The 16,291-nt window shown below is 43.5% G+C and overlaps 1 protein-coding gene across 8 annotated transcripts in view; it reads right to left on the bottom strand.

The window, feature by feature from the left end:
- Positions 1-16,291, bottom strand: part of ebf3a (EBF transcription factor 3a) — a 64,490-nt gene that overhangs the window by 34,309 nt on the left and 13,890 nt on the right. For 5 of the 8 annotated variants that reach the window (XM_072373399.1, XM_072373402.1, XM_072373401.1 and 2 more), the window contains 2 exons: positions 7,710-7,791; positions 2,390-2,507 (listed from right to left, as the gene is read on the bottom strand). In XM_072373399.1, coding sequence (XP_072229500.1) covers positions 2,390-2,507; positions 7,710-7,791 — 200 coding nt within the window. Of the gene's footprint in view, positions 1-2,379; positions 2,508-7,709; positions 7,792-16,291 lie in introns of all 8 variants that reach the window. The other 3 variants (XM_072373400.1, XM_072373396.1, XM_072373395.1) reach the window with 1 other exon arrangement.

The raw sequence follows: 16,291 nt of genomic DNA on the forward strand, positions 1-16,291 counted from the left end.
GGAACTGTCACCTGGATTTGATTCATTGAAATTTGATTAATGAAAAATAAAGATTTATTTTTAGTGAACAAGTGGAATGAATAGGGAACGTTGAATCAGGAGCCAGGGAAGACAGGAACAGGTCCAGAAGTAAGTGTAATTTTAGTGAATTTAGGGTGTTAGAGGACTGCTATACTCTGACTGTCTGTGGGCCAGAGAGGGCCGATCGACTGTTTGTCATGACGATGTCAGCTTGTTCTCTGACTTGATTTGTTCAATTTAAATTTATTCATAAAGCATCAAATTACAACAATAATCATCTCAAGGCACTTCAAAGATATAGTCCAATTCAAGTCAATTAGAATCCAATTCATTGTAATACAATCATAATTAATCAAATCCAATTAATTAAATTGCAAATCAGTCCAATTCATACAGAGCCAATTAAAAAAGTAGCCTAGCTAAGGAAACCAGCAGATTGCACTAAAACTTCTCTCTGATCCAATCCCCGTCCTGAGCTGCAGGAGGCGACTGTGGAGAGAAAAAACTCCCTTTTAACAGGAAGAAACCTCCATCAGAACCAGAACCAGGAAGAAACCTCCATCAGAACCAGAACCAGGAAGAAACCTCCATCAGAACCAGAACCAGGAAGGGTCCATCTGTCTCGAACAGCTGGGGTTAATTAGTTAATTTGTTGTGTCTCTGTCTGTAGATGATCTACTGAAGCAGAATCCCATGTGAGGACTCAAAAACAACTACATATCAAAGTAATGTGTGAGCCCACCTGGGCCGTTATGGCATCTTTCCATTCCATGGTACAGCTCTGTTAGGCACAGCAATACACACTTTTTTTGGTTGTTCATGGTAAGGTGTACTGCCTGATTGATGTTGTTTTCTGTATGACTTCAGCTGTGGATCTAAATCACCAAATACCAGATTCATGTTAGCCCTGTCTGAGAACAGGAAAGGCTTTCTGGATGTGCACGTGATTCTATTCAAGGTAAAGTTTGAGAAGGCAGCACCAAAACTTTCTCTAGATGTGCAATTACACAATCTGCAGTCCTAGAACTATGTCAGTTAAGCTTTGGCTGAGGGGATAGCTGTGCTTCTCCTGCAGAGTCTGTCCTCAGAACAACAATCTCTGTTCTTCTGCTTTCTCTGATGTTTCTGGTGTGGACCCTAATGGACTGACCTGTTCTATAGGTCATTATGACATCTCCCAAAATATATGGTAAGTTTAATATATATATGAACTCATTCTATCTAAAAACACTCTGTGTTCACATTTACTCAACGGTGGTTGGTCACTTTGGATAAATCAACGCGTTGTAATCTTATAAACTGTCAAGGTGCTGCAGTGTCGATAAACAGCTGATCCAATGGGATCCATGGGAACTGCACCACTAGAGGTGTTAGGCCTGTGACACATCTCACAAACGAAGAGGCAAGATTTCAACAATTCCAAACCAGTTCTACCCAGTCTCAACTTGTCCAGACCAGTCTAAACCAACCCTACACCAATCCAAAACACCACATACAAACTCAAACCAACCCAAACAGCAACCAGTCTAAACTAGTCCAAACTATGATTGATTTTTGATCAAATGCACCATCACCAAAGTGATGGAAGAAAAAGATCAGTTCGTCCAGTTGGTTTCTAGAACTTCGAGAACATCATCAAAGCGACTAATGATTGTCAGATAAATGTTAAACACATAAACGCAGCACAAACTGACAGTTTCCTGTCTTGTCTGAGCTGAATCTTTTAAAATCTGCCTTCTGTTTGTAATAAGGTGTGTTCTGTCACACAGATTTAACAGGTATGATGAGAACGTTCCCTTGTCATGCTGCGGGACCAACTCAACGTTTTAACTGACTCTGAAAAAGCAAGCGAGCAAAGAGGACTCCCCACGGGAGTCAGCTGCTTCTGACAGGGAGGGGTGGTTTCCATGGTTACTGTCTTTAATTAGGAGGGCAATTAAAGAGGTTGAACGGCCCAAGAAAAAGACACACACGCACTGTCCTCTCTGGGGATGGGGAGGCTTCTGGTCTTCCCACCCACAATCCACTGGGCTGATTTCTTTTCAAAGACCAAATTATGCTCCTCTGTCTCCCGACACTCGGCTGCTCAGGTTCCCTGATGTCAGAGCAGCGTCTGAAACCACTGCATTTAACCTGAACGCAGCAACCAGCAGGTCCATTAAAGTGTCATGTGACACAATGTGCTGTGACACAGTGTTCTGCTGGAGTATGATTGGGCCACAGCAGTAACAACACCCAATTCTCATTGAACTCAGATTACTTTGACTGTGTCTCTGCCAGAGGCGAAACACGGAGCTCCTCCTCTGTTTTCTCACAGTAGTTTTGGGTTATAAAACCTGATTGGTTCAGAAATGTAACACCTGCGTACCTTCAGATGGGTCCAACCTTCGAGCTCGGCGGCCATGTTTGGAGTTGTTGTGAACAAACATGTTGTCAGAGACAGCGAGAACATGGCCGTCCACGTTCACTGTTGTAGAGACCACCACCTGCAAACACACGCAACAAACTTTATTTACAAGGAACATCAGAAAAGCAGGTCACAGCTGTGGTGAAAAAGACAACAATATGAAAAAAACATTTAAATCTCTCTACCAATCAGAAAGCAGCAGGTCCACTGATCTTCTGTTTGAATGTAAACTCTCACAGTTTGAGTACATTTCACTGAATAAAAGGATTCAGCAAACATGCTTTTCATCACAGGGAGGAAACATCTAGTGTTTGTACTTGTCTGTGAATGGGCAGACCAGCAACAGAAACTGTTATGGATCGTGCACATACTCAGATTCTGTGCACAGTACAGGCCTCTGAATCCTGTCATCTTTCCTGAGCATGAATTTGAAAGACTTCCTAAACATTACAAGAAACAGATCGCCACCAAGCATGAGTCGTGCACGTGTAATTTTAGCTCTGTTATGTCTCAGTGTGGAGAGACCAGCTGTTGGTATTGTTGCCATGGCAATATGTATCCAGGAATGTTGGGGGTGTGGCTTCTGAAAGAGCCCCTGAGGGGAGAGCGTCTTTGTGGGTTGAAGCCCGACTCTAATAAAACATCATTTAGAAAATGTAAAAATAAAATGAATAAGGAAAAATAAATTACATTAAATTAAAAAATAAAATAAAAAGATGATACCAGGATATGATATTTCAGTGTGTTCTAGCTTTCTGCTGTGACCCCGCCCCCTTGTGATATTACAGTCTCTGGTTGTGGTTGTTCATCATCTTTGGCTGGTTGCTGTGGTGAGGTTGTTGCTGATGGAGCAGAAGGTCACACCAAAAGCTAATGGAGGAGTCCGCTCTGTCGCCATGGTGACTAACCAGGATATTGTTCACACTGCTGTCACTATGACAACCACAGGTGTGTCTGTGCGTCACCTGTTGATCACTGCAGCTTCCATCTGCTCTGGTTTAACTGAAATTTCTCTCAGCATGTCAGGGGTGTTTCTGTGTATTTTACTAATGTACCTTACCTTTATCACCTTTACCTTATCTTTACCTTACCATCATCACCTTTACCTTATCTGTACCTTACCTTTATCACCTTTACCTTATCTGTACCTTACCATCATCACCTTTACCTTATCTTTACCTTACCATCATCACCTTTACCTTATCTTTACGTTACCTCTATCACCTTTACCTTATCTTTACCTTACCATCATCACCTTTACCTTATCTGTACCTTACCATCATCACCTTTACCTTATCTTTACCTTACCTTTATCACCTTTACCTTATCTGTACCTTACCTTTATCACCTTTACCTTATCTGTACCTTACCTTTATCACCTTTACCTTATCTGTACCTTACCATCATCACCTTTACCTTATCTTTACCTTACCTTTATCACCTTTACCTTATCTGTACCTTACCATCATCACCTTTACCTTATCTTTACCTTACCTTTATCACCTTTACCTTATCTTTACCTTACCATCATCACCTTTACCTTATCTGTACCTTACCATCATCACCTTTACCTTACCATCATCACCTTTACCTTATCTTTACCTTACCATCATCACCTTTACCTTATCTGTACCTTACCATCATCACCTTTACCTTATCTTTACCTTACCTTTATCACCTTTACCTTATCTTTACCTTACCTTTATCACCTTTACCTTATCTTTACCTTACCATCATCACCTTTACCTTATCTGTACCTTACCATCATCACCTTTACCTTATCTTTACCTTACCTTTATCACCTTTACCTTATCTGTACCTTACCATCATCACCTTTACCTTATCTTTACCTTACCTTTATCACCTTTACCTTATCTTTACCTTACCATCATCACCTTTACCTTATCTTTACCTTATCTGTACCATACCATCATCACCTTTACCTTACCTTTATCACCTTTACCTTATCTGTACCTTACCATCATCACCTTTACCTTATCTTTACCTTACCATCATCACCTTTACCTTACCTTTACCTTATCTGTACCATACCATCATCACCTTTACCTTATCTTTACCTTATCTGTACCATACCATCATCACCTTTACCTTACCTTTATCACCTTTACCTTATCTGTACCTTACCTTTATCACCTTTACCTTATCTTTACCTTACCATCATCACCTTTACCTTATCTTTACCTTACCATCATCACCTTTACCTTATCTTTACCTTACCTTTATCACCTTTACCTTACCTTTATCACCTTTACCTTATCTTTACCTTACCATCATCACCTTTACCTTATCTTTACCTTACCCTCATCACCTTTACCTTATCTTTACCGTACCTTTATCACCTTTACCTTACCCTCATCACCTTTACCTTATCTTTACCGTACCTTTATCACCTTTACCTTATCTGTACCTTACCATCATCACCTTTACCTTATCTTTACCTTACCTTTATCACCTTTACCTTATCTTTACCTTACCTTTATCACCTTTACCTTATCTTTACCTTACCTTTATCACCTTTACCTTATCTGTACCTTACCATCATCACCTTTACCTTATCTTTACCTTACCTTTATCACCTTTACCTTACCTTTATCACCTTTACCTTACCTTTATCACCTTTACCTTATCTTTACCTTACCCTCATCACCTTTACCTTATCTTTACCGTACCTTTATCACCTTTACCTTACCCTCATCACCTTTACCTTATCTTTACCGTACCTTTATCACCTTTACCTTATCTGTACCTTACCATCATCACCTTTACCTTATCTGTACCTTACCATCATCACCTTTACCTTATCTTTACCTTACCTTTATCACCTTTACCTTATCTTTACCTTACCTTTATCACCTTTACCTTATCTGTACCTTACCATCATCACCTTTACCTTATCTTTACCTTATCTGTACCTTACCATCATCACCTTTACCTTATCTTTACCTTACCTTTATCACCTTTACCTTATCTTTACCTTACCATCATCACCTTTACCTTATCTTTACCTTACCATCATCACCTTTACCTTATCTTTACCTTACCTTTATCACCTTTACCTTACCTTTATCACCTTTACCTTACCTTTATCACCTTTACCTTATCTTTACCTTACCATCATCACCTTTACCTTATCTTTACCTTACCCTCATCACCTTTACCTTATCTTTACCGTACCTTTATCACCTTTACCTTACCCTCATCACCTTTACCTTATCTTTACCGTACCTTTATCACCTTTACCTTACCCTCATCACCTTTACCTTATCTTTACCATACCTTTATCACCTTTACCTTACCTTTATCACCTTTACATTATCTTTACCATACCTTTATCAGCTTTACCTTAAATGTACCTTACCCTCATCACCTTTACCTTACCTTTATCACCTTTACCTTATCTTTACCTTACCTTTATCACCTTTACCTTACCTTTATCACCTTTACCTTATCTTTACCTTACCTTTATCACCTTTACCTTACCCTCATCACCTTTACCTTATCTTTACCATACCTTTATCACCTTTACCTTACCTTTATCACCTTTACCTTATCTTTACCTTACCTTTATCACCTTTACCTTACCTTTATCACCTTTACCTTATCTTTACCTTACCTTTATCACCTTTACCTTACCTTTATCACCTTTACCTTATCTTTACCTTACCTTTATCACCTTTACCTTACCCTCATCACCTTTACCTTATCTTTACCATACCTTTATCACCTTTACCTTACCTTTATCACCTTTACCTTATCTTTACCGTACCTTTATCACCTTTACCTTACCCTCATCACCTTTACCTTATCTTTACCTTACCTTTATCACCTTTACCTTACCTTTATCACCTTTACCTTATCTTTACCTTACCTTTATCACCTTTACCTTACCCTCATCACCTTTACCTTATCTTTACCATACCTTTATCACCTTTACCTTACCTTTATCACCTTTACCTTATCTTTACCGTACCTTTATCACCTTTACCTTACCCTCATCACCTTTACCTTATCTTTACCATACCTTTATCAGCTTTACCTTAAATGTACCTTACCCTCATCACCTTTACCTTACCTTTATCACCTTTACCTTACCTTTATCACCTTTACCTTATCTTTACCATACCTTTATCAGCTTTACCTTAAATGTACCTTACCCTCATCACCTTTACCTTACCTTTATCACCTTTACCTTATCTTTACCGTACCTTTATCACCTTTACCTTACCTTTATCCCCTTTACCTTATCTTTACCGTACCTTTATCACCTTTACCTTACCCTCATCACCTTTACCTTATCTTTACCGTACCTTTATCACCTTTACCTTACCTTTATCACCTTTACCTTATCTTTACCTTACCCTCATCACCTTTACCTTATCTTTACCGTACCTTTATCACCTTTACCTTACCCTCATCACCTTTACCTTATCTTTACCGTACCTTTATCACCTTTACCTTACCTTTATCACCTTTACCTTATCTTTACCGTACCTTTATCACCTTTACCTTACCTTTATCACCTTTACCTTATCTTTACCATACCTTTATCACCTTTACCTTACCTTTATCACCTTTACCTTATCTTTACCATACCTTTATCAGCTTTACCTTAAATGTACCTTACCCTCATCACCTTTACCTTATCTTTACCATACCTTTATCAGCTTTACCTTAAATGTACCTTACCCTCATCACCTTTACCTTACCTTTATCACCTTTACCTTATCTTTACCGTACCTTTATCATCTTTACCTTACTTCTATCACCTTTACGTTACCTTTATATTTTTTTCTGACTTCAGTACTTTCTGCTTTGTATGTCTCAGCTTGGGCTGTTTTTTTGGTCATTGTGTCCACGTTGTCTTTTTCATTTAGATTTCCATCTATTTTGTCATTGGTTTGTTTACTTCCTGTTTTATGGCGAAGACCTTTTCCTGAGTTTGCTTCCTGTTCTGGTTAATTCTCACAGCTCTCAGAACACCTTGTTGTGGGTTGGCAGTGCTAACCACCGACCCACTGCAGCCCAGAAAATGAAACAGAGAAATACATTTAAGTAGTTTAAGATAAAGTTGTTGTTAATGATAGCAACTGCAGAGAATGACAGCACACAGAGTCCCTGATGACCTCTCACATTTTATCTGCAAAGCAATAAGCCTCAGTCAACCCTGCCGCACTGCATTATGGGTATGTCAGGTCCTCCCAAGCCACACGCTGTCCTTTAGGGAAATGAATTAATATGTGTGTGTTTATGTGTGTGTTACCTGAAACCTCCTCATGTCTCGTGGGTTCCCTGCGTTCTTCAGACAGTTCTGGTTACACTTGAGGAAGAACTTGAGGAAGAACCTGTGATCACGCACACACACACACACACACACACACTGTTAATTGATCAGGCAGCAACTCAATAAAGTGAGATTTTGCTTTACTTCTTTGAACACAAAGTCTCAACCCAGAAACTGTAAGATTAAACTTTTTCTTTCTCACCCTCTAAAGAAACCAGAAACATGAAATACAACGATTTTAGAGTCCAAATGCTCAGTTTTTATCGTGAATTATTAATTTTTTATCAATATCTGTTATACATGGTCACTGTGTGTTGCTGCAATGAGGCTGAAAGAATGCATAGGCGATACCGTCAGTGAGGAGACGTTTGATGTTGGCGTTAAGACACCATAAAGTGAGTTTAGAGTTTCTCAAAGGTGTGTCACCATTAAACCCAAGCTGGTCCATGAGAACCATAAGGATCGATGTGATGATGTCAGTGTTTGTATTTTCTGTTTAATTTGTGTTTTTTCTTTCCATAACTAGGAAACCTTTTGTGGACTGGCATTAGATGAGAGCTATTTGGGTTGTAACTGGATTGAATTGGACTGCAGTGAACTAATTTAAATGAATTTCTCTTTTAACTGCCCTGAGAAGACTTTTCACCTAACCTGAAGTTCCTCAGAATTATGTGAGGAAGCAGCAGGAATCAGATGTTTGTCTGCAGATAACCTCTGATCAGCTGTTCACACGCAGCATTATCGCCGTGGTAACCACCCAGCATCAGCTGTAGTCTCAGCTGATCGTCACCTTATCTTCAGACACGCCTTATCTAACTCTCCTCCTCGTCTCCTCAACTCCTCCTCCCTTGTTTCCTTCTCTAAAGGAGCGATCAAGGTTGTAAATCTACACACAGGACAGATTAAGCTTTCAATTTGTTATGTGATAAGCAGGGAAGACCCGACACACACACATGCACACACACACATGCACACACACACATGCGCACACACACATGCACACACACACACGCACACACACACACACACAGTCTATTACTGCTCATATTTACGAGCAGGAAATCCGGACGAACCGCAGATTTATCTTCTTGAAGAACAGAAGTCACACATCCTGACACTGAAAACACACACAGACACACACAGACACACACACACACACACTCACACACACACACACACACACACTCACACACACACAGACACACACAGACACACACAGATACTAACACACACAGATACTAACACACACACACAGACAGATACACACACACACAGACACACACAGACACACACAGATACTAACACACACAGATACTAACACACACACACAGACAGACACACACACACACAGACACACACAGTAACACACACACACACACACCAACACACACACAGACACACACACACACACACACACACACACACACACACACCAACACACACACAGACACACACACACACACACACACACACACTCACACACACACAGACACACACACACTGTGTCGGAGTTAATTTGCTCTATGAGGTAGAAAATGTAGTCTCAGAGTGAGGACGAATTACGCCGACAGTAATGTGCCGTGTGTGTGAGATTTATGTGGCAGCGATGTGTGTTAATGTGAAGCGAGTCATTTCCTCTCTCAGGTTGGTACTTTAAGCAGCTGCTGCCTTTAAACTCATCACTTCGTTTTTTTAAAGGTTTCAAACACAGAAAAAAACATGAGCAGCAGCACCCCAACTAGGCTTGGTCCAGGGTCCAGGGTAGAACACATCAGCACGGTTCCACAGAGGAGCATGTTCCAGCTGGACCGGTGCATCTGACTGGACCGGTCCATCTGACTGGACCGGTCCATCTAACGGGACCGGTCCATCTGACTGGACCGGTGCATCTCACTGGACCAGCCTCCTGGTCCATCTGACTGGACCAACCTCCTGGTCCAGTCAGATGGACCGGTCCATCTAACTGGACCGGTCCATCTGACTGGACCGGTGCATCTGACTGGACCGGTCCATCTGACTGGACCAGCCTCCTGGTCCATCTAACTGGACCGGTGCATCTGACTGGACCGGTCCATCTGACTGGACCAGCCTCCTGGTCCATCTAACTGGACCGGTGCATCTGACTGGACCGGTCCATCTGACTGGACCGGTCCATCTAACTGGACCGGTCCATCTAACTGGACCGGTGCATCTGACTGGACCGGTGCATCTGACTGGACCGGTCCATCTGACTGGACCAGCCTCCTGGTCCCAGTGAACCTGCAGCAGAACCTGTGGACTGAGAGAGAAAAGCTTCCAGACCTCCTGCTGCCTCTGACCTCCTCTGTGGGAGGTCCTGGTCCAGTTCAGCTGAACTCTGCTCTGTCTCTAAGCGGCCTTAAAGCTGGTTCTGTGGTTATAAAATCAGGATTTTATCAGAGCAGAGCGACAGTCTGGAACGCTTTCAGTGACCACCATGACATGTAGACTTCATGGACTGATTTTCAGAAAAATAAGTGAACCAGAACCAGCCTCATTTCAGGCATTTTGTGTCTCTCTGAGCTCATTCTGAGGGTCTGTGCTGTCCTTGGTCTTGCATTGAAGGACAGAGCAGAACTGGTTAATCAGGCACTTCAGGAGGTTTCCTTCTGGGATGCTTACTAACCAGCCTCTGTGCCCACCTACAGAAAACAGCTGTGTCCAGCTCCTCTTTCAGAGGGTTCCTCTTTTAATGTAAGCAGTGAAAGCTATAAAATCTCAGAAAGGTGGCAGCGTTATCACTATTGCTGCTTTTCAACCAATGGCGGTGCAGCAGTTCCAGATGCCTGTTCACAGCTGAAGTTGTAGATCTGTGAGGCAAAAATGACCACAGGGCACAGGAGGGCCCGACTGTTGTGCTGTTATCACCATACAAGCTGTAGAAAAAAGCTACTCTACAAGGTCACATGGTCAGCATGTTGCCAAGAAAGGTCGAATCAACAGCCACCAAGGGCCACCTGGCTGTTTCAGGGCCACCTGGCTGTTTCAGGGCCACCTGACTGTTTCAGGGCCACCTGGCTGTTTCAGGGCCACCTGACTGTTTCAGGGCCACCTGGCTGTTTCAGGGCCACCTGACTGTTTCAGGGCCACCTGGCTGTTTCAGGGCCACCTGGCTGTTTCAGGGCCACCTGACTGTTTCAGGGCCACCTGACTGTTTCAGGGCCACCTGACTGTTTCAGGGCCACCTGACTGTTTCAGGGCCACCTGGCTGTTTCAGGGCCACCTGACTGTTTCAGGGCCACCTGGCTGTTTCAGGGCCACCTGGCTGTTTCAGGGCCACCTGATTGTTTCAGGGCCACCTGACTGTTTCAGGGCCACCTGACTGTTTCAGGGCCACCTGGCTGTTTCAGGGCCACCTGACTGTTTCAGGGCCACCTGGCTGTTTCAGGGCCACCTGGCTGTTTCAGGGCCACCTGGCTGTTTCAGGGCCACCTGACTGTTTCAGGGCCACCTGACTGTTTCAGGGCCACCTGGCTGTTTCAGGGCCACCTGACTGTTTCAGGGCCACCTGGCTGTTTCAGGGCCACCTGGCTGTTTCAGGGCCACCTGACTGTTTCAGGGCCACCTGGCTGTTTCAGGGCCACCTGGCTGTTTCAGGGCCACCTGACTGTTTCAGGGCCACCTGACTGTTTCAGGGCCACCTGACTGTTTCAGGGCCACCTGGCTGTTTCAGGGCCACCTGACTGTTTCAGGGCCACCTGGCTGTTTCAGGGCCACCTGGCTGTTTCAGGGCCACCTGATTGTTTCAGGGCCACCTGACTGTTTCAGGGCCACCTGACTGTTTCAGGGCCACCTGGCTGTTTCAGGGCCACCTGACTGTTTCAGGGCCACCTGGCTGTTTCAGGGCCACCTGGCTGTTTCAGGGCCACCTGACTGTTTCAGGGCCACCTGGCTGTTTCAGGGCCACCTGACTGTTTCAGGGCCACCTGACTGTTTCAGGGCCACCTGGCTGTTTCAGGGCCACCTGGCTGTTTCAGGGCCACCTGATTGTTTCAGGGCCACCTGACTGTTTCAGGGCCACCTGGCTGTTTCAGGGCCACCTGGCTGTTTCAGGGCCACCTGACTGTTTCAGGGCCACCTGGCTGTTTCAGGGCCACCTGACTGTTTCAGGGCCACCTGACTGTTTCAGGGCCACCTGGCTGTTTCAGGGCCACCTGACTGTTTCAGGGCCACCTGGCTGTTTCAGGGCCACCTGGCTGTTTCCGGGCCACCTGGCTGTTTCAGGGCCACCTGGCTGTTTAAGGGCCACCTGGCTGTTTCAGGGCCACCTGACTGTTTCAGGGCCACCTGATCGTTTCAGGGCCACCTGACTGTTTCAGGGCCACCTGATCGTTTCAGGGCCACCTGGCTGTTTCAGGGCCACCTGATTGTTTCAGGGCCACCTGGCTGTTTCAGGGCCACCTGACTGTTTCAGGGCCACCTGATCGTTTCAGGGCCACCTGACTGTTTCAGGGCCACCTGATCGTTTCAGGGCCACCTGGCTGTTTCAGGGCCACCTGACTGTTTCAGGGCCACCTGGCTGTTTCAGGGCCACCTGACTGTTTCAGGGCCACCTGACTGTTTCCGGGCCGTTCTCCACCCTCCTTTGTGTCTTCTGGTTTCTTAGCTCAGTGAAAAGAAAGCCTTCATATAACTGTAGTTTCCAGAAATGGAACTGGGTCACTGAACTGGTGCTGCTCAAAAACATGGAGCTTCATCCACTCTGTTATAAGTAGGCTGTGGCTCTTCAACAGGAACATGATAAAACTCCAGGAGTGTATACCTGAATTAATCCTTATCAGGAGGAGGAAAGGGTGGATGGTGGCGGTGAGCTTTAACACCACAGAAGAATAAGGTTCTGCACCTCACTCACTCTTTACCTCCACTTTCAGTATCATGCGAGCTAAAATCAAGCCTGTGTAGCTTAAACTAGACTCAGACCAGAACCATTGGTCTGAGAGAAACTGCTCCTCCTACGGCAGCCAGACAGGGTGGAACAAAGCCACGGGAATATTCAGACCCTGACATTTTACTGCTAAACAACTTAATGTCAGCTGTCAATCACTGCAGACACACAGAGGTGTTCCAGGCCTGGAGAGGCTGGTCCTGGGTTTGCCCACTGAGTGATGTTCACAGTGGGGGGGGGCAGGTAATTACATTAGATAATGAGGAGTCCATCATCAGCCTCCTCACAGTAAATGAAAACAGACACCATCTCTGTTCTTCATCGATGTGAGGAGGAGGAGGTTAAAACACACAACCTGAATTCATCTGGCACTTAAAGTAGATCAAGAAAAAGGCTGCATTTTACTGTGAATCTGACGTGTTTCAGTTGCGTTGCTCATTTCACTGTGAATCTGACGTGTTTCAGTTGCGTTGCTCATTTCACTGTGAATCTGACGTGTTTCAGTTGCGTTGCTCATTTTACTGTGAATCTGACGTGTTTCAGTTGCGTTGCTCATTTTACTGTGAATCTGACGTGTTTCAGTTGCGTTGCTCATTTTACTGTGAATCTGACGTGTTTCAGTTGCGTTGCTCATTTTACTGTGAATCTGACGTGTTTCAGTTGCGTTGCTCATTTCACTGTGAATCTGACGTGTTTCAGTTGCGTTGCTCATTTTACTGTGAATCTGACGTGTTTCAGTTGCGTTGCTCATTTTACTGTGAATCTGACGTGTTTCAGTTGCGTTGCTCATTTTACTGTGAATCTGACGTGTTTCAGTTGCGTTGCTCATTTTACTGTGAATCTGACGTGTTTCAGTTGCGTTGTTCATTTTACTGTGAATCTGACGTGTTTCAGTTGCGTTGCTCATTTCACTGTGAATCTGACGTGTTTCAGTTGCGTTGCTCATTTTACTGTGAATCTGACGTGTTTCAGTTGCGTTGCTCATTTCACTGTGAATCTGACGTGTTTCAGTTGCGTTGCTCATTTTACTGTGAATCTGACGTGTTTCAGTTGCGTTGCTCATTTTACTGTGAATCTGACGTGTTTCAGTTGCGTTGCTCATTTCACTGTGAATCTGACGTGTTTCAGTTGCGTTGCTCATTTTACTGTGAATCTGACGTGTTTCAGTTGCGTTGCTCATTTCACTGTGAATCTGACGTGTTTCAGTTGCGTTGCTCATTTTACTGTGAATCTGACGTGTTTCAGTTGCGTTGCTCATCTTACTGTGAATCTGACGTGTTTCAGTTGCGTTGCTCATTTTACTGTGAATCTGAGGTGTTTCAGTTGCGTTGCTCATTTTACTGTGAATCTGACGTGTTTCAGTTGCGTTGCTCATTTTACTGTGAATCTGACGTGTTTCAGTTGCGTTGCTCATCTTACTGTGAATCTGACGTGTTTCAGTTGCGTTGCTCATTTTACTGTGAATCTGACGTGTTTCAGTTGCGTTGCTCATTTTACTGTGAATCTGACGTGTTTCAGTTGCGTTGCTCATTTCACTGTGAATCTGACGTGTTTCAGTTGCGTTGCTCATTTTACTGTGAATCTGACGTGTTTCAGTTGCGTTGCTCATTTTACTGTGAATCTGACGTGTTTCAGTTGCGTTGCTCATTTTACTGTGAATCTGAGGTGTTTCAGTTGCGTTGCTCATTTCACTGTGAATCTGACGTGTTTCAGTTGCGTTGCTCATTTTACTGTGAATCTGACGTGTTTCAGTTGCGTTGCTCATTTTACTGTGAATCTGAGGTGTTTCAGTTGCGTTGCTCATTTTACTGTGAATCTGACGTGTTTCAGTTGCGTTGCTCATTTTACTGTGAATCTGACGTGTTTCAGTTGCGTTGCTCATTTTACTGTGAATCTGACGTGTTTCAGTTGCGTTGCTCATTTTACTGTGAATCTGACGTGTTTCAGTTGCGTTGCTCATTTCACTGTGAATCTGACGTGTTTCAGTTGCGTTGCTCATTTTACTGTGAATCTGACGTGTTTCAGTTGCGTTGCTCATTTTACTGTGAATCTGACGTGTTTCAGTTGCGTTGCTCATTTTACTGTGAATCTGACGTGTTTCAGTTGCGTTGCTCATTTTACTGTGAATCTGACGTGTTTCAGTTGCGTTGCTCATTTTACTGTGAATCTGACGTGTTTCAGTTGCGTTGCTCATTTCACTGTGAATCTGACGTGTTTCAGTTGCGTTGCTCATTTTACTGTGAATCTGACGTGTTTCAGTTGCGTTGCTCATTTTACTGTGAATCTGACGTGTTTCAGTTGCGTTGCTCATTTCACTGTGAATCTGACGTGTTTCAGTTGCGTTGCTCATTTTACTGTGAATCTGACGTGTTTCAGTTGCGTTGCTCATTTCACTGTGAATCTGACGTGTTTCAGTTGCGTTGCTCATTTTACTGTGAATCTGACGTGTTTCAGTTGCGTTGCTCATTTCACTGTGAATCTGACGTGTTTCAGTTGCGTTGCTCATTTCACTGTGAATCTGACGTGTTTCAGTTGCGTTGCTCATTTTACTGTGAATCTGACGTGTTTCAGTTGCGTTGCTCATTTCACTGTGAATCTGACGTGTTTCAGTTGCGTTGCTCATTTTACTGTGAATCTGACGTGTTTCAGTTGCGTTGCTCATTTTACTGTGAATCTGACGTGTTTCAGTTGCGTTGCTCATTTTACTGTGAATCTGACGTGTTTCAGTTGCGTTGCTCATTTTACTGTGAATCTGACGTGTTTCAGTTGCGTTGCTCATTTCACTGTGAATCTGACGTGTTTCAGTTGCGTTGCTCATTTTACTGTGAATCTGACGTGTTTCAGTTGCGTTGCTCATTTTACTGTGAATCTGACGTGTTTCAGTTGCGTTGCTCATTTTACTGTGAATCTGACGTGTTTCAGTTGCGTTGCTCATTTTACTGTGAATCTGACGTGTTTCAGTTGCGTTGCTCATTTCACTGTGAATCTGACGTGTTTCAGTTGCGTTGCTCATTTCACTGTGAATCTGACGTGTTTCAGTTGCGTTGCTCATTTCACTGTGAATCTGACGTGTTTCAGTTGCGTTGCTCATTTCACTGTGAATCTGACGTGTTTCAGTTGCGTTGCTCATTTTACTGTGAATCTGACGTGTTTCAGTTGCGTTGCTCATTTTACTGTGAATCTGACGTGTTTCAGTTGCGTTGCTCATTTTACTGTGAATCTGACGTGTTTCAGTTGCGTTGCTCATTTCACTGTGAATCTGACGTGTTTCAGTTGCGTTGCTCATTTCACTGTGAATCTGACGTGTTTCAGTTGCGTTGCTCATTTTACTGTGAATCTGACGTGTTTCAGTTGCGTTGCTCATCTTACTGTGAATCTGACGTGTTTCAGTTGCGTTGCTCATTTTACTGTGAATCTGAGGTGTTTCAGTTGCGTTGCTCATTTTACTGTGAATCTGAGGTGTTTCAGTTGCGTTGCTCATTTTACTGTGAATCTGACGTGTTTCAGTTGCGTTGCTCATTTCACTGTGAATCTGACGTGTTTCAGTTGCGTTGCTCATTTCACTGTGAATCTGACGTGTTTCAGTTGCGTTGCTCATTTCACTGTGAATCTGACGTGTTTCAGTTGCGTTGCTCATTTTACTGTGAATCTGACGTGT

Source organism: Leuresthes tenuis, unplaced genomic scaffold (assembly GCF_036924035.1).
Source record: "Leuresthes tenuis unplaced genomic scaffold, fLeuTen1.0.hap1 SCAF_20, whole genome shotgun sequence".
NCBI classification, from domain to species: Eukaryota; Metazoa; Chordata; class Actinopteri; order Atheriniformes; family Atherinopsidae; genus Leuresthes; species Leuresthes tenuis.